The 19,209-nt window shown below is 45.3% G+C and overlaps 1 protein-coding gene across 1 annotated transcript in view; it reads right to left on the bottom strand.

The window, feature by feature from the left end:
• The window catches only part of LOC146830794 (E3 ubiquitin-protein ligase TRIM39-like), a 152,189-nt gene that overhangs the window by 60,978 nt on the left and 72,002 nt on the right, over positions 1 to 19,209 (bottom strand). Inside the window, exon 4 of the mRNA XM_085603788.1 lies at positions 5,172 to 5,194. Coding sequence (XP_085459914.1) covers positions 5,172 to 5,194 — 23 coding nt within the window. The remainder of the gene's footprint in view (positions 1 to 5,171; positions 5,195 to 19,209) is intronic.

Below are 19,209 nucleotides of genomic sequence, written 5' to 3'. Positions count from 1 at the left end.
TGGTGCAACAACATCAACTAAATAAAGATGCCTTGAAATTCTGTATTTTTCTTGTCTTGTTCGCTTCTGTTCAAAGACAGAGGTCAACTATGTCTTCTAACAAATTGCTGCTTACTTTTTAACATGGGGTTTGTTTTGCAGTGAAAGAAAGAAAAGCAAAGTGAAATAAATGACAGTTTTGACCCATGGGATAAAGGCAGTGTCAAAGGATGTCATTATTATTTTTGTAATGTACAGGGAAGCGTAAATACCTGTAAAAATGAACAGCACAGGTTGCAACAAGCATTTGCAATGCAATAGGTCTCGCATTTACGCGAGTTTGAGCTATTGACGTTGCAAATGACAATGCCTTTTATTTATGTTTTAAAAACAAAAATAAAAGGCATTGTCATTTGCAATGTCAATAGCTCAAACTCGCGTAAATGCGAGACCTATTGCATTGCAAATGCTTGTTTAAGAATGTATTTGTGACAGGTAAACAAAACAAACATTCTCATTCTGATCATAGCCCATTGTTATAAGCACTTTGAAGAAAGCTGCTATTTCAAGTTAGCTACCTCAAAAAAACTAAAGGACTATGAACAAGTGCATACCATGTGTAAAACCGTGTTATATTGCCATCTTCAGGTGCTGATGACATTTAGAAACCACTTGGCCTTTGGCCTTGTGATTTATGATGTCATCAGAACCCCTTGTTGGTAATATCAGAACATATTTCACAGTTAGCCAGATTGTGTCCCCTACCCCTCGCTCTCTATATATATATATACATGACTTTAAACCATTGTGATATGCAAATAGACACTCCTGAAACTTAAGCAAGAGACACTGTAATCAAGGGGATAACTATGTATAATACCTACATACCAAAATAATTTGCATTCGATTTATTCACTAGATAGCGTGAGGAACACAGCCTAAGGCCTATCGTAAAATATCAATAGAATGTGACTATGCACAAGAATTGATGAGGGCCATCATATTAAGAATTATCAACTACGTTCTGAACTCCTAACCTATTTTTGAATGCATTATTGCATCAATTAAGAAAGGAGGTGTGGTCTAGAGATTATGCTGTCGATCTGGGGACTTTGGTTTGAACCCAGCATGGCATTTGACTGAAAATTGTGTAGTTCTGAGTAAATCACTAAATTACACTGCGCCTAAAATGTAAACGTATAAATACTAGTGTAAATGCATGTGAAAAATAGATTTAAGCCTCCACTTGATGTATACAGTCTTGCATTTTCTTACATTGCCTCCTATAATGTGCAACGTTCTGTTGCTCCCCAGCTAGAGCTCAAGCATGAAAATATATGAATATATAAATGCTTTTAAATCCGATGTATTGGGTTTGCTATTGTGTGGTCTAATACTGGCTTTAAGCAAGTCTGGAGTCTCGACACCCACAGCTTGAAGTTTGGGTCTTATTGCGCCACCGAAGAGTGCTGACATATATAGGTTATAATAGCTTACCTTGGCGAGATATGCCTTTTAAATTACAGCAAGTTAGACCCTAAAACAGTTTTGTGAAGGGTCAGAGAGTACATGAAGGGACATGCATAAGTTATGGCGCAATGCCCAGAGCTGCCGACTTTTAAGCTGGGGAACCAGGTTCGAGACTCTGTATCAGTTCAACATCCTGTGATTCTGGGCAAATCGCTTAACCTCCCCCTGCCTACCAAAAATGAATGTGACCTTGTGTAATGTAACTGGTACTCACGTAAAGCGCTCCAATTCGGGTAGAGTTCACGCTATATAAAACTGCAAAAGAGAGCTTGTTGCAAAGGGTCCAGCAGCTGGGCTAACACACTCCTTACACCACAGTGCCTCACCTGCACTCACCTACGCATCAGTACCGCCATGGCTGCTATTAAGGACACCCGTGGAGTCACTCTGACAGCCCGCACCAAATCGTTACGAATACCCACTCTGATGATAAGCTGCTATCTACCACGACACACTGAAGGGGAGGAGTTCATTGGAAATAAAAAACGTATACAAACAGATGTGCGAGGAACAGAAATCAAACTAAAAAATTTGAGAAACTGACTGTAGATGGGCAAGGCACATTTAAAAGACTGCTTGCAGCATGAACTGACTTGAACGAGACAAATGTGCGCGGCTCTCTGGAAATGATAAAGACCACCGTTGTTTTTAAAGCTCTATTGGATATTTTACCGCTTGTATGTATAATCTTGAAAAATGCAAACACAAGTGCATTTCTGTAGGCTGGTTTTACTTTTACTATGTAAGAAAGCGACTGTTGATTTGAGTACAGTATTCTAGTAGGGCTCTTTCACTCCCAAAGTCTTGCCTGACTTCAAGATGTCTACAGCTCGTGAAGCGCAAGTGGTCACCAGTAGTCTAGGGTCGACTCTGAAGTAGTTCTGATGAATTGCGCAGGCGCAGTGTGGACTAAGCTTGGCGTCAGAGTAGTTTCTTTGGGCCGGCGCAAGCGCGTTGCCCCTCCCGCGGGCCTGGTGCTCCCGGAGTCTCAGGCCCCGAAATCGACCTGTCCAAGAGGAGCAGAGGGGGCATAATGGCTCGGGGCAGAGTCGTGAATATGACTGGGGTGAGGGGCCGGGTAACAAGGACGGATAGGAACAAGAGAGATCAAAGGTTAGTGGATGAGTTGAAAAATGCTCTATCAGGTTTCCATGTAAAACACAGCTTTGCGGTCCCAACACCCCTACCGATCACTCACGTACTCCGCGGGCACGCTAATTATAAATAGATTGTCCCAGAAATGTGGCAGTAGCTACACGTTTAAATTGATGCAGGGCTGGCACTCAAGCGTGAAACTCGTGCAAATACACTTGTGCTGGCATCTGCCTTGCGGGAGTGAGCAGCAGTGGCGCGAGAGCCATATGTTTTCGGTTACCACGAGCGCCGCTACTCGCTACCGCAAGGAGGATGCCAGCACAAGCACGAGTGTGCTTGAAAAGGAGCAGACCGATGGCTAAAGGCCCTCCCAGAGCAGCGCATGCACGCTGCCTAGGCGAGACCTAAAAAAGAAATTAAAGTGTAGCTCGGGCCAACTACTGGATACAAATGTTTTAATAAAATAGTGCCAGGTTTTAGGATATTGTGAACCATCCCTTTTTTAATGGGGAGTGGGGGGCGGGGGGTGGCAAAAGTGTTTTAGAGTGTAACATTACCTCAGGCACATGGGTGACAAACATTCAGGGGATATATGGACGCATGACAGTGGACACCCCTGATAGTACCCCGGCAAAGCCTACAGGACATTTTTAATTGATCTTTACCAAGGAAGATATAGCAGAGGCCACTTTTCTTACGTTGTTGGAGAGTTACAAACAGGAGAAATATCAGTGCCCATGCAAGTCTATTTTGAGGTAAAAGCTCTCAGCGGGGGAGCGCCCACTCCGAACTGGAAATATAGCTTCCTATCCATGAAGATATTTACCTGGTCCCGGAACGACTCATACCCACACAGAGACTTAAACTCAAGAAAATCACTGGACAACTTAAGGAAGAAGCCTTCCTAGAGTCACTAGCTGCTGTAACTGCCAAGTACAGCTGCTTCAGTGAACCCTTACACGGAAAATTGAGGACTGGTGGATGCTCCCACAATTCAGACAGATCAAGATCGTAAAGCATCTCCTTGATGTTCATGAGCCAAGGAACTTTAGAGAATTGTTAGCTTCCATTACACCCTGAAGGGCTGTAACATAATGGGCAAGTTCTGGGGTGGTCTGTAGGCGCCTCCAGTACAAAAGGTTGCATAACCTAGCTTTACCTGCTAGCCCTCTAACTCCCATTTCCAGAAAGAGCGGAAATAACAGAGTGCTGGGAGGAGAAAGGCAAGGTTTTGTATGAATTTGTTTTCCACTCTGGTTAATACCTGAATGTTAGGAGACCCACAGCTCTGTCCCATATAGGACCAATCCCAGCGCCTTGGCCTCGTAGATCTCGCGCGCAGGTGGAATGGGTTTTGTATAGAAGGCACAATATTCTTTAAATATTGCCCCCAAAATTTGTTTGAGCTTTAGGGCCGCTTTATTAACATGGGGTTTCCAAGACGTACAGTCGCTAGGGTTAAACGACATCAGTTGAGTTTTGGTAGTGTGGATCTCTTGACCCCAAGTGAGACAGAACTCATCGAAACAATTCAGGAGTTTCTGTAACACGCTTGGGTCTTGGAGATCAGCAGCGTGTCGTCAGCGAATAAGAGAATCAGGGTTTGGATTCTAGCCAGCGAGGGAGCATTCGCTTCAACCTGGGATAAAAAAAACAATAAATAATTCAGAACTTTTGGCCCTTCATCCACTATTAAGGTGGATTAGGATCTGAATGAACTCTGGCCTAGAATTTAACCAGATAATCCTATAAGATTGCCTATCCCTGGATAGGCTAGCTACTTCAAATCTTTAGCAGGAAAACTTGAACGCTACAGGTTATATTAGCCCCTAGATAAGATCACAAAGAAAGACCTGAGCTAGGTTCAGAAACATTTTCTTTCTGTCATCCAAGCAGAGAAAGAAACTTTAGAGCGTTGCAAACCATCAGTTCGAGTATATATTTTATTAATGTCTTGCCCCTCCACTGAGCCTTATCGCTCAACAGCTACAATTCCTTATCATGGTTTCCTCCTAACGAGACTTAGGTTTAATTTACTGCATTGGTTGCTTGCGGAACCACAGGGGTGAAATAATGTTGTATCTTGGGCCCCTGCAGTTGTGAAATTTTTCTTCGCAAGATACAATACTTTTTGTCCTGTTCTGTGATCATTATGGTTTGTTACGACAAAAATATATTTTGCCACTGTTAAGAGGGAAATACTTTCGACAAGTAAGACCTGCCCTATTATACCAACAACTGTTGCTGAGTGCATTTCTATTTTTTTATGTAGCTAGTTCTTTAGTAGGGTCTGTCAGAAGCAGAAAGCAGTGACTTGCACCAGCTTCGGTTTCTGATATATTTTAATATCAGTTGGTTTTGGTCCTGTAAGTTTCTTGTATCAACGCAGAAATTGAGTTTTAATTGTTTAAGTTAATCTTTTAACAAGACGTTAATATGTTCTTATTATGACATGGGCTCACCTGTGGGACACAAATCTATGAGTAAACGGTATTGTGAAATAAGTCATTGTAAAGGCTCTTCATTCATTTTTTATAGGGTGAGCTGTTAATAGAGGATAGTCATACCTTCTCAATGTGCTCTTCACATCCTGGGGAGAGAAACACAAAAACGGATTAACTAAACTAAGAAAATTAACGTTCACAGTAAAATGTACAGTGTAGAAATGTTATTTACACAGGTAGGAATTACAAAAAAATATATAAAACATATTAATAATGATTACACGCATTTCTATTATCCACCTTCATACATAAAGCATTAAGCACAGGTTAACTTATGAATGCAGTCAATGCAGTAGGAGTCATAGGAAAGATCACCATTAGAACAAAAGTAATGAATAGTGTTTCTAGAACATAAGATTAGCTCAGGTAAAAAGAAGACTGTGTGGAGGTGGAATAAATTCTGCTTGTTGTGCGATCAGGTTCTCAGGTCTCCAGGGCCTTTGGACTTTGAAGCAAGGCGCGCCTTTCTGTAGGAGAAGAGCATCACCCGTTCCCTCCCTGAGGGGGCAGCGAGAAAAAATGCATGAGATCCCTACACCTGTCAGTGCCTCTCCATTGGACCCCATTCTGAATCCTGCAAGAGAAGTAGTATGAACCTTTGTGGTAATCATCTGTGGTAATCTCCATTTGGCTGGCCTCCGTATCAACCAATGTTCATGCCACAGAGGTCAGAAGGGTGAACTACTAGAAGTCTCATTAACCCCTTTGTTGCTAGGCCGTGCTTAGCCTTTTTTTGGCTATTTGGGGTACTTAGTGCTTAGGCTCCTGTAACGTTTTGTCCACATAAGGTATCCGCTTCAAATTTGAATCCTTTTCTTCATACATCATGGTGATTTTAAAGGTACCCAGGGTTTGTTGATTCCACTGGAGGGGACCCAGACATTAGCAAAAATACAGCTACATTTTCTTTTGTGGAAAATGGAAAAAGAGTGCTGCAAAAGAAAGCATCTGTTTTTTCCCCTGCAAATGGTATCATCAAAGGGTTTGTGGTACTGAAATCAACATCTTCACAGCTTTCAGGAACAGACAGACTTTTTTTCAGAAAACCAAAATCTTTTACTCAGTTTTGGCCTTTTACTGGGACGTAGCCTATTTTTGCAATCATTTGTGCTTTCAACCTCCTTCTAATTAGTGGTAGAAATGGGTATGAAAGCTATAATGGATCTTGGAAAGCTATACATTTCAGAAAAGTAGACAAAATTATGAATTCAGCAAGAGGTTATTTAGGTAGATCCTTCGAGTTTTTTTTCTAATAGAAATTAACAGTTGAAAATAAGAAAAATTGAAAATAAATTGGAAAAAACCCACAATTTGTGCCAACGTTTTCACTTGTAACTTCTTCTAGGTAGGACAGATTTTTTAAAGCAATATATCGTTACATCCACTGGTGACTTCTGGTTGTGGGGATATATAGGACTTGTAGGTTCACCAAGAACCCGAGGAACCCAGAGCCAATAACTGAGCTGAATCTTGCAATAGTTTTTCATTGTGTACCAGGTATATAGCAATTCATTTGGTAAAATATAAAGAGTGAAAAATAGGTATCAAGGATACTTATGTATTTCAGAAATGGGAACAAAATATAGAGTTTAGAAGCAGTAGCTATTTGCACAACTCCGAAATTGTGGGTACCCATACTAGCATGTGAATTATAGGACATTTTTCAAAGTGACTTCTTTTTTACACATTGTCTTACATTTGGAAGGCAGAAAGGCACAGAAAGTCAATAGGTAATAACAGTTGCTCTACAATTCTGTGTTCCTCTAAGCCAAAAACGCAACGTGGACATGCCACATTTTTACTGTGAAAACAGAACCTTTTTTTGGGAAGTGCCTAGCTGTGGATTTTGAACCCTAGGTCAGCCGGCACTGAGGGAAACCTAGCAAACCTATACATTTTTTAAAACTAGACACCTAGAGTCATCCGGGAAGGGTTACTTGAGTGGCTCTCACCAGATTCTGTTACCAAAAATCCATTGCAAACCTCGAACTTTGTCAAAAAAAGCACATTTTCCTCACATTTCTGTGATGGAAAGTTCTGGAATCTGCGTGTATCCACAGAATTCCATCCACCCTGCATTCCACAAAGTCTTCTGATAAAAGTGGCACCTCACTTGTGTGGGTAGTCCTAGTGCCCACGACAGGAAACAGGCCAAAACGCAACATGGACACACCACATTTTTACAGTGAAAACTGACCCTATTTTAGCAAAGTGCCTAGCTGTGGATTTTGAACCCTGGCTCTGCCGGCACCTAGGGAAACCTAGCAGACCTATACATTTTTTAAAATTAGACACCCAGGGGAATCAAGGAGGGGATAACTTGTGTGGCTCTCACTAGGTTCTGCTACCCAGAATCCCTTGCAAACCTCAAATTTTGTCACAAAAACACATTCCCTCACATTTCTGTGATGGAAAGTTCTGGAATCTGCACGTATCCATAACATTCTACCCATCCCACAAAGTAACTCTTCTGATAAAAATGGTACCTCACTTGTGTGGGTACGCCTAGTGTCTGCGACAGGAAACAGGCCTAAACGCAACGTGGACACACCACATTTTTACAGTGAAAACTGACCCTTTTTTACAAAGTGCCTAGCAGTGGATTTTGAACCCTAGCTCTGCCAGTACCTGGGGAAACCTAGCAAACCTATACATTTTTTAAGAATTAGACACCCAGGGGAATCCAGGAGGGGGAGACTTGTGTGGCTCTCACCAGGTTCTGTTACCCAGAATCCCTTGCAAACCTCAAACCTTGTCACAAAAAAAAACATCTGCGATGGAAAGTTCTGGAATCTATGTGGATCCACAAACTTCCACACACCCCAAATTCCCCAAAGTCCCCTGATAAAAATGGTACCTCGCTTGTGTGGGTAGGGCTAATGCCCGCCACAGAAAACGGCCCAAAACACAATGTGGACACACCACATTTTTACAATGAAAACAGACCATTTTGTTGCAAAATGCCTAGCTGTGGATTTTGAACCCTAGCTCTGCCGCCACCATGGGAAACCTAGAGATCCTATACATTTGCGAAAACACCTAGGGGAATCCAGGAGGGGTGACTTGTGTGGCTCACGCCAGGTTATGTTATGCAGAATCCCTTGCAAACCTCAAACTTTGTAAAACAAAAACACATTTTACCCACATTTCTGTGATTGAAAGTTCTGGAATCTGCATGGCTCCACAAACTTCCACCCACCCTGCATTCCCTAAAGTCTCCCAATATACATGGTACCTCACTTCTGTGGGTGGGCCAAGCACGTGCGACAGGCAAGGGCCTTAAACATATTGTGTAGACATCAAAATTATCTCTCAGAAAACAACCTGGTTTTGCAAGGGGAGCACCTGGGTTTTTGGTCTTGGGCTCGATGGCCATCTAGGGAAACCTACCAAACTCGGACATTTCTGAAAACTAGACAACCTGGGGAGTCCAGCGAGGTATGGCGTGCGTGGATTCCCCAACCTTTTCCTACCCAGAATCCCCTGTAAACATCAAATTTAGCTGAACAAAATCTAATTTTTCTCACATTTCTGTGTAGGAAAGTTGTGGGATCACCGGGCTGACAGAGAATTCCTACCACCCAGCATTTCCTCAGGTCTCCCGATAAAAATGGTACCTCACTCGTATGTGTGGGACAAGTACCCGCGACAGGCAAGGGCCCAAAACGTATTGTGGAGACATCAAAATTACCTATCACAAAACGACCTGGTTTTGCAGGGGTGGGGGGGCACCTGGGATTTTGGCCCCAAGCTCGGCGCCCATCTAGGGCAACATACCAAACCCAGACATTTCTGAAAACTAGACACCCTGGGGAGTTAGGGAGGTATGGTTTGCATGGATCCCCCAATGTTTTCCTACCCAGAATCCCCTGCAAACCTCACATTTAGCTGGGAAAAAAAAATCACTTTTTTCACACACATTTGTGTGGGATCCCCATGATGGCACAAATCTCCTACAACCCAAAGTTCTCCTTGTTCTCCCGAGTAAAATGATACCTCACTTGTGTGGGTGGGCCAAGGGCCTGTGACTGGGAATGGCCAAAAACATAGGGGTTAAGGGTATAGCGCAGCGAATTCTAAGCTCTACATTTTTAGATAAAATACGTTTTTAACTGATACTGCATTGAACAGTCACACAAGTGAGGTATCCTTTCCCTCTGGAGATCAAGGCGAACTCTAGGTGGTAGGACATTTGTGCCAGCACGGTGATCGGACACATACATGTGTGAAAAAAGTTATTTCTTAAGCTAAATTTGAGGTTTGCAGGGGACTCTGGGTAGGAAACCGTTGGGGGATACATGTAAGCCATACCTCACTGGACTCTCCAGGGTGTTTAGTTTTCAGAAATGTGTGGGTTTGGTAAAAAGCCAGGTGCCCCTCCCCTTCAAAACCAGATCGTTTTATGATAGGTAATTTTGAAGTCTCCACAGTACGGTTTTGCCCATTACCTGTTTCGGCCACTATGCCTACCCAAACAAGTAAGGTTCTAGTTTTATCGGGAGACCGGGGTAAAGACTGGGTGGTTGGAAATTTGTACCGGCCCAGTGATCCTTTAATTTCCCACACAGAAAAATGAGGAAAATGTGATTTTTGTCAGCTAAATTTGAGGTTTGCAAGGGATTCTGTGTAGGAAAACATTGGTGGATCTACGCAACCCATACCTCCCTGGATTCCCCAACTGTCTTGTTTTCAGAAATGTGTGGGTTTGGCAGGTTTCCCTAGATGGCCGCCGAGCCCTGGGCCAAATACCCAGGGGACCCCCCTTGCAAAACCAGGTTGTTTTATGATAGGACATTTTGAAGTCTCCACAGTACAATTTGGGCCATTTCCTGTTGCGGTCACTATGCCTACTCACACAAGTGAGGTACCATTTTATCAGGAGACCTAGGGAAAGGCTACATGGTAGGAAATATGTGGCGGCCCGGTGATCCCACAACTTTTCCACACAAAAAAGTGAGGAGAATTTGATTTTTTTAGTTAGGAAGGTTTACAGGGGATTCTGTGTAGGAAAATTTGGGGAGATCCATGCAAGCCACACCTCCCTGGACTCCTGGGTATCTAGTTTTCAGAAATGTCTGGGTTTGGAAGGTTTCCCTAGATGGCCGCTGAGTTCGGGACCAAAAATGCAAGTGACCCCCTTGAAAAACCAGGTTGTTTTGCGAAAGATAGGTGAGCACCTGTATTTTTGGTTCTGGGTTTGCAGACATCTAGGGGAACCTAAAAAACTCAGACATTTGGGTCTGGGTTGTGAAACTGAAACTAAGTTTCAGGGTCGTTGTAATGATGACAGCGTGCCATGCGTGCAATCGTCATTGCAAGGAAAACAAAAATTTGCCTTGGGAGGTTTGGGAAGCTCAAGGCAAGGCAAAAAAAGGAAAAATGGAAATCCCTCTGCTGCTTACAGCAGAGGGAGTATTTGCAAGTGTGCTCATGACGGAATGGTTCAGTCATGAGCACACTTGCACTTGTGGTCATGACGGAACCAGTCCGTCATGAGCACAAAATCTCTCATGTGGTTCCCAATTCACATTGGGTTTACAAAGGTGAACAAACCTTTATTTATGTTGCAGTGCAATACAGGCCAACTGCAGTAGCCACTATGCAGATAAAACCAATATCACCTCAGTAATTTAGCACATAAGAACACAAGGAAGGTTGGCGCAATGAGCAATAATCACCAGGTCACTAAACAGACAACAGAAATATATGCAACTGCACTGTAACATAACAGACTGTGATTGAACATTTATAATTGTCAAGTAGAAACCTAATGGGTTTGCATTCTCAAAGAGCCACATCTTTTGGGGGAAGAATCCAATCTCTGTATGGCGAGGACATTGGGGTGTTTGTAATTTCTGGACCACAGATCTTGGCCTTTTGAAAACATATTAAACTTCCTTGGTTAATGGAAAAATATGTCCTTATGCATTGGATATGTATATAGGTATTGGATCAACTTTTAAGGTCAGTAGACTCAAGTGGCCAGACAGGATTGAATATGTAGTCTCTCTATTTCAGCCTGTTGATTACTCTCAGTGACATACGGGATTGCTCGTTACGCATCCTCGCTCCTTTAATTTACTTTCCAACCAAAATGTGCTCTGAAGTAACTTCCTTCGATAGGAGAGGAACTTCGGCCTGCAGGTTGGGCCACGTGCACGCAGGGGCTACTGAGCCCAACCATGGTGGTTAAGACCTTTTACTCCTGATGTACCGGGGCCCAACCTACGATGGATTCTCAGCACCTGGACCAAGTATCTCTTCAGCACTTTACTCTCAGTGGTAACAATAGACGAGCAGTCAGACTCCCTCGGGGGGTGAAGTGTAGATGCAGGTAAGTGAACACGACTCGTAACTCAAAGTACACACAGTACGAACAATAAATAGATCATTGTCCAATCAAATATTTAATTTTGTAAGAAAAATAAGTATTTTATTTCTAACTCAACATATGCAAAGGAATAACGACATTCATGAGCAATATCACAAACCCCTTGAGGTTAGGGCACTAATCATTGTCAGGCAAATCCCTGTGCTACCAACTTTTGTATAATGTGGTCAGGTTTATTTCAATTCACTGATGTTCGCATCCAGGATTACTAATCTGCCTTACTTAAGAATTCCCTTTTGACTCCTTAGAAATTAGTCAAAAGTGTCAACAGTGCCGTAGCCCCAGAAGAAGAGAGTCCACTGGGGCCCCAAAGGCCCACTTCCAGTCTTACATGATCTGCGGTATGGAAGCGTTCAGAGGTGCAGGGAATGCCTTATCTGTAGGTGCTCCCGAGTCCTGATCCTGTTTGGTGAAGTTGGGCTGCTCATGATACAAGCAGCAGAAACCAGCAGGCCCAGATTCTCTACTTTGAGCAGAGCTGCCAGTTAATTCCAGTGATCGGAACTGCTTGGCAAACACAAGGTAAGTCACTCATCTTCTCTTGGGGAGGGGAAGGGGATTCGATCCTCCGGTCCTGATTTGAGTCCAGCAAGGGTGCAAAGTCTCTAGCAGAGTCCTTATGATACTCAGCGAATCAGTCAGGTGCAGGCCTCAGTGTGCGGGGTTGGACTGCTGGTCACTGCGGCAATCTTTTGGTCTGGGCATTCACCCGAACTCTTGGTCGCAGCAGTAGCCTCTCCTGGCAAATGGGGTTGCCGCGGTACTTGTAGACTTGCACAGACTCTTCTTTGGGGTCTTAACCTCCCCTTCCTACAGTCCCATTCCAGACACCAAATGGGATTTAGTGGCTAGTCTTTTAAGTTTTATGATGGAGTTCTGCTTCTTTTGAAGTGTGCAATTCTCTTTTTCTTCTTTCCTCTTTAAAGGCTGTCTGTCACATCAGGCAAAACTTCAAAGCCGATTGTCACTCACATGAACTGTGTTGTGGGGCACATGGATGTCAGCCACAGTGATATGTGCATCAAAAGGTTAGTCCTGGGCTCCCAGCCCCACTCTTCATGATACTCTTTTCAGCCCTGTCTCCTTTCCTGAGATGTATCCAGGCCCCTTCCTTGGTATCTATCACTGAATCAAAGAGCAACCTTTTGAAGTATAAATGGAGAGTCCCTTCCTCCCTTGTGTGTTCCACCCAGCTCACAGGGATGCAGCAATATACCAATCTGTCTGGGGGATTCCTCAACTCATCATGTCTTCACCAGGCAGGCCTGTGCTTCTCAAATAAGAAAACCAAAGGGGATGATGGACTGAGTGTTGAACATTGCAAGCACTCACCCCAGTCAACTGATCTGGGTTTAATCCATCGTCATTCTTTAGCTCACTCCGCCACCCAGTTCAGACATGGCCATATGCAAATTAGTCTGACCCCGTGCCTCATGGGAACAGTCCAGCCCGAGCTGCCAAGCCATGTCTTTGCCACTGGATTCAAGCTAGCCTGGCTAATGACGGCTGATTAGCCAGAAACCGGTCTCAGGATGTTTGTTTCTGGTCCAGGGAAGACATGGCTTGGCAGTGCGGGCTAGACTGTTCCCATAAGGCACAGGGTCAGACTGACTTGCATATGGCCATGTCTGAACTGGGGTGACGAAATGTGACTATTTTAAAGGCGTCCCACTCCACCTGGGGAGAGGGTGCTGTGTTAGTATTATTGTCAAAATATTCAGTCAATGTATGTCTGATCATTTCTCGGAATACCTGGTCCTCTAGAGACTCAGGTTTTAGTCACCACGTGGGAATGGAAGGGTGAATGTGGGTCCATTGGAGATGCGGCAGCGTGGGTTTGTGGACTGAAATTGTGCAGGGTAGGTATTCAACTAGACATACTGATCTATAGGCATATGGAGTACAAAGTAATGTATCCAGTCAGACATGGACCTCGTGGATACCAGAAAAGAAACAGTAGTCCCGCCCCTGCGGGTGCATCTGTCTCCAGGAGTCCAGAAGTTCACAGTGGCATTGCCACTCAGCAAATACTCGGGTCGTGTAGTTAGTGTGGGAGATCCACAATGGAGGGTGCAACCTATCCAGTTGTGTATCTGCAACACAGTTAAAATTTCCCTCCACAACTTCTGAGTTAGTCAGGTGTGGGGCCAATGGTCTGGAGAGACCAGTAAAAAAGGTGCCCTGTCCGTGTTTGGGACATAAATAATTATCATTGTCAGATACCGACCCTCCAGGTGACCCCAAGTCACCACACATCTACTCTACAGCTTTATCAGAGTGCCAAGGCACTGGAATGGTACTCTGGCCCAAACCCATATTAGGACCCCCCTCGCATAGGCCTAGAGTGTGATGTAATACGTTTGGCCTCTCCAGCGGAACTGAAGCACCTTTCCCTCTTTAGCCGCGCATAGCTTCTACTTCAGTAGTGCGATTTGAATACCCTTCTTATTCAAATAGGAAAGCACTTTAAAGTGCTTTGATATAGTGTGCATTCCACAGATGTTCCAGGAGAGGCACCTATACGTTATTGGGGTCGCCTTCTGCAATATAGGTCAGGTGTATTAAGTTGTGCATTCACCCTCAGTCTCCCTCCCTCTGCCCAACACTCCCAAGGCACAGTACAGACATCATAGACCGCATAGTATGACCATGCTTCCCAAACAGTTTAACCAAGAACAACAATCCCAACACCCACATCGCATCATAAAGTAGATTGCTACCCCCATCCATACAAATAATCAGTGAACACCAAGTCGTGGGAGGTTCCCCGCTGTTGTCTAGTAGGGGGATGGACAAGAGATCCCCGCCAGCAGCAGTCCCTCTGTCCAGCACTGGTTTTGCAATTTGTATCCCCAGCTCAAGGAAAGAGAATAGATATTGTACTCAAGATTCCCAAGCGTAGCTACCAGCCCGCTTTAACCAACCCTCATCCTGTTACCAGCATGTCCAAGGCACTATATGTTGTCATCTGTTGATCTTGGGGTTACTTTGGGTAACATGAGACTCAAGGCTGCCGACAAGGTGGAGTCTTGGGCAGAGTCTGACTCCCTTGCAGCACCCTCCTCTTTGGATGTCAGGTGTCCAGCCCCTCCTTCGCTCAGTAACGCCAATACTTTCATCGCTAGTTGCCTCTCAAGTTGAGCTTCAGCTTGTAAGGGGGCATCAGAGCTGCGCTGCAGCTTCTCCCGTCCGGTCCTGAATCTGTGCCTGAGCTGCGGCCGTGGGCTCAGTCTGGTTCCCGGCTGCAGCTGATCGTCCAACCAGTTCCAGATCTCCTGTGGGGGAGTAAAAGAAATTGGCACCATTGAGCGCCACCTCTCTCAACCAGGTGGGGAATAGCATCACATAGGAGAGACCAATCTGACGCAATCGCTTTTTTGTGTCTTCGAATAGGGCTCTCCGTCAATGTACCGCTGTTAAAAAGTCTGGGAAAATCCTTATCTCCACATTTTCAACACATAGTTCTTTCTCCCTTGCGTCTGGCTTGCGTTAGGATAAGGTCTCTAGCTTTGAAATAGAGTAACTGGGCCACCACTGGCCGTGGGGGGGCCCCATGTAATGGAGGCTTGGTTGGCACTCGGTGGGATCGCTCAAGCGCGAAAAAGGCAGAGAGACCTTCCAGCTCCACCTCCTCTCTCAACCATTTTTTCGAGATAATCTAACATGCTGAAGCCTTCAATTTTTGCCAGCAAGCCCACCACCCTGATGTTGTTGTGGTAGGAGTGAATTTCAGCACCCTCTGTTCGCAGTTCAAGTGTTCAAATTTTAGCCTCCATTTTAGTCAACCTCGCAGTGGTCGAGGTGAGTGCAAGCAGTATTTCTGCTAATGTGCGCTCATTCGCGGCGACTCTCTCCGCAAGGCATATGTGGTCGTCGTGCAGGGGGTCCAGATCTGATCTCAGAGCGTGTATATTAGTCCCCAATGCCTTCCATTAGGAGACAATAGTCAGCATAAATTCTTGCAGTGTGAGGCTCTCAGCCGCTCAGAGTGCCTGCAATGCTGGGTCCGTGTCATTCCAGGGTCCTATTGTAGTCCAGGGTCATGGTCCCTTCTGTGGGTAGTTTTACCCATGTTTGTAGCGAGTTGGGATGAGTTGCTCAGGTTACGGGGCCACGTACCGTTATCCCTGTACACACGTAGCTTTTGTTGACAGTTCAGGGTGAGGGCCAGTGGCAGGGCACCTTTACTAACAAGGGTTCAGGCCAGTGGGTCCAGCAGTCAAGTGGTGTCGCTTCAGATCACAGAGGGCCCTGGTCTTGAATCATGCTCACATCTCTACTCTCTCCCACCAGGTCACCTCCCTGTCCCTCCATGAAGCCGGGTAGGTTCAGGTCAGGGTGCACCTGCAGCTCACTTCTCAGTGCCTCTCACAATTCTCAGGAGGGCGGCAAGCAGATCGGGCAGTGGCTTCCAGGGGTGAGGTGGGGCAGCATGGCAGCCCGTGCTCCCTCAGTGCCTCTCACAAGGCGGGCCCAATGTCAGCAGCGCAGGTCAGTGCCAGAGAATTCAGTGCATCAGGGGTGCCCGCCGATGCACAGGCCACTAGAATCTGATTCCAAGCCCTACCCTGCCAGGGTCCCCTGAAGGTGAGCAGGCAGGCAAACAGGACAACCAGCAACCCCCACACCCATCCAGGGTCTGTGGCTGCCCTCAGCTCCAATCCAGGCGTGGAGTGTGACCCCTATCGCCCCGGACAGTGGTACTGTATCTTCAGTGCTTGGGGAGAAGGCAGGGGCTCCCGTTAAGGCAATTTAGGAGGTTTGAGTCACTGACCCCGCTCAGTGGAGGTTCAAGGTTGCTGGTTTCCCCCAGAACAGAGGGGGGAGCTCAGGGCATCAGGTGCGCTCCCCGTTTATGCTCCCCAATCTCCCTTAATCATATGGGGGTCACATAAGTAAGTGCAGCCAGTGTCATCCGGACTAGTACATCAAGGGCGCCCGCTGATTTACTGGCTCATTGGCCCAGTCCCACTTTTATCCCCTGTTGGGTTTCTCAGAAGGTGGCAGTGTTTGGGCCACCCCCGACACTTACTTGAACTCTGCAGCACAAGATGGGGAGGCGCGCTGTCACGCCATGACCCTGACGGTGCCGGCAGGTCAGGATCCCAGGTGCCGTTGATAGGAGTAGGAGGGGTGCCCCGTAGCGGCCCCTCTCCTCCAGTTTCAGGCACCACACTGCTCTTCTCCACCCCCGAAGGTGACTCTGACCCCCCTGCCTCTCCATCAGCAGGAGCAGTGCCGCTTAGGGGCTGATGCATGCCCAGAGCTTGAGCAAGTCGTCACCACTCAGGCCCAGCAGCAGCAGGTAGGACCGTGACAGGCTTAGCGTGTGCTGAAGTCAAGAGTTCTTGGCAGTTCCACAGCCCAGGGTCTCAGAAGTGCTTTCACCTCATGTCCGTAGTCCCCAGGGGTGCAGCGTTCGGTCTGTGGCTACAGGGCCCTAGCCGCCATCTTTGGTCTCCATCTCGTGGGTCGGGCACCTAAAGGCAGGGAACTAGCAAAGCTGGGCGCAGCCACCACCAGCAATACCAGCAGCGGGTTCCCCCACAAGTGGACACAGGGAGGGAGGTTTCTGGAGGCCCTCGGCTGGGTTTGTAGTGGCAGAATGGTACAGGATGGGGATCGGTCGCCCGAAGGTCTGAGCAAAGCTGCTCACTCCATTGGCATCAGGCCACGCCCCCGCAATGCTCCTCCAGTTGACTGCAGTTTGACAGCAGTTCCCCTTGAATGACTAGGCACAGCGATGAAATTGCGATTCTCCTATTACCATGACCAGTGAATCTGGATTTCATTAAAGACACGGAGGCTAACATTATGCATTATTCCTTTAATGCAACTTCAAGCACCCATTTTAAAGTTTATACATCACAAAGCAAAGCTCTAGAATAGAATGCTCATATGTTACAATGGCAACAAGACTGGATAGATCTGCCTCTTTTAAATGCAATGAAAAACAGAGTTCAAGTATTACGAACCAAGCTAAAGCTTCTTCTTTAGTAACTGATGAATTCCAAAGGAACAAAAAGCACGATGTCGAGACTTGCTTGGAACTCCAGGTGAGATCCTGCATCTTGTGGAAGAACCAATTACGTTGAATTATCTGAAAAGGATAAATTATTAAAATTTGCACTAATAAGCCCTATGTAAAAGGGAGAATCATAATACAAATAAAAACTGAGTTGCTTCTACATTATACATCCTATTTCGTATTCTAATCTTCAAACAGATACAATAAAGTAAATTAATAACATGCTATCTTAAGAGTCCACTCAAGGGAGGGAAGGGTTGGGATAATGTTAACCTCCGTGTCTTTAATTAAATCCAGATTCTCTGGTCATGGTGATAGAAGAATCGCAATTTCATTACAAGACCAGAGGCTACCATTATGCATGTTGGTAGTCTAGTAAAACTACATCAGACATGTGTTCCACAGGTTTGCAGTAATGTTTTGTAAAGGTATAGGAACTGGACCTGTCGACCGCCTTAATAATATCATCCAAGTTACCTCCTTTCCAAAAAGATTGGCAATCCACAGCGCCTCTTAAAGAATGTGCTTGAAACCTTTGGAGGTCAACGCCTGCCATTTGCATAGCTAGTTTAACCCATCTAGCAATAGAGGAAGAGGAGACAGGTCTTAAGGGTTTAACAAAGAAAATAAGAAGCTGGTTTACACAAGCAATGCGATGTTTGTTCATCCTTGCATCATACTCCTTCATACAATCTACCATGCACAACTGTTTGCAAGCATCGAATCTCGGGTAAAAAATAATGTCAGACATGGTTTTTGTTCTTTTGATAATTTCAAATCGGACAACGAAGGCGTCATATGATCTATTAGTTATTTCCAGTGCTTTGACATCCGATACCCTCTGACAGGATATTAGACGTAGGAAAGAAGCTAGTTTAATAGAGTTTTTTTAATTACCTAGCAGGTTTTTATGGGGCCAGTTACAAAATAGGTCAAGTCATAATTTTACATCCCATAGGATGATTCGTATTTAGGTTTAGGGGGTCTTTTAAGCCTGACGCTTTTCATAATTCTACATATTCTTGAATTCTTACCAATAGTTCTACCATTTAAAAGGGAGTGACCCGCAGACATGGCTGATCTATAGCAGTTAATTAATCTATAAATAAGACCTCTGTCAAATTGTTCAACAAGAAAGTTGGCTACATGTACAATAGGACCCTCCACGGAATCCAGGTTCCTTTCCAAGCACCAACGAAACCATCTTTTCCAGATAATGTTGAATCTATAGTGTGTATCAGGGGCCCGGGATTCCTTGAGGAGAGAAGAAGCCTGCGCCGAAAGGTCAGAGATTTCATTGGCTCGCCTGACACTTTCCAGGCAAGAAGGTTCAAAGTCCTGCTCTGAAGAAGGGGATATTCCAAACCGTCTCTGTCTCTTAAGAGGCCTGGCGAAGCTGGGAGTAGAAAGGGTATTTCGTAAGCTAATTCCAAGGTCATTGGAAACCAAGGTTGGGACGGCCAAAAGGGTGTTATTAGGAGTATTGAACATTGTTCCATCCTCAACTTCTGCAGGGTGCGCTGGATCATTGCAAAGGGGGGGAAAGCATATCCCCGAATCCCTTTCCAAGGTTGAAGAAAGGCATTCACAGCCAGAGCACCCGTGTCTGGCATCCAGCTGAAGTATTTGTGTAGTTGGGACGTCAGCCTGCTCGCATAGAGGTCTACTTCGAAGGGACTCCA

Source organism: Triturus cristatus, chromosome 5_1 (assembly GCF_964204655.1).
Source record: "Triturus cristatus chromosome 5_1, aTriCri1.1, whole genome shotgun sequence".
Lineage (NCBI taxonomy): Eukaryota > Metazoa > Chordata > Amphibia > Caudata > Salamandridae > Triturus > Triturus cristatus.
The sequence above is the reverse complement of the archived record's forward strand: the minus strand, read 5'-3'. Positions and strand labels throughout refer to the sequence as shown.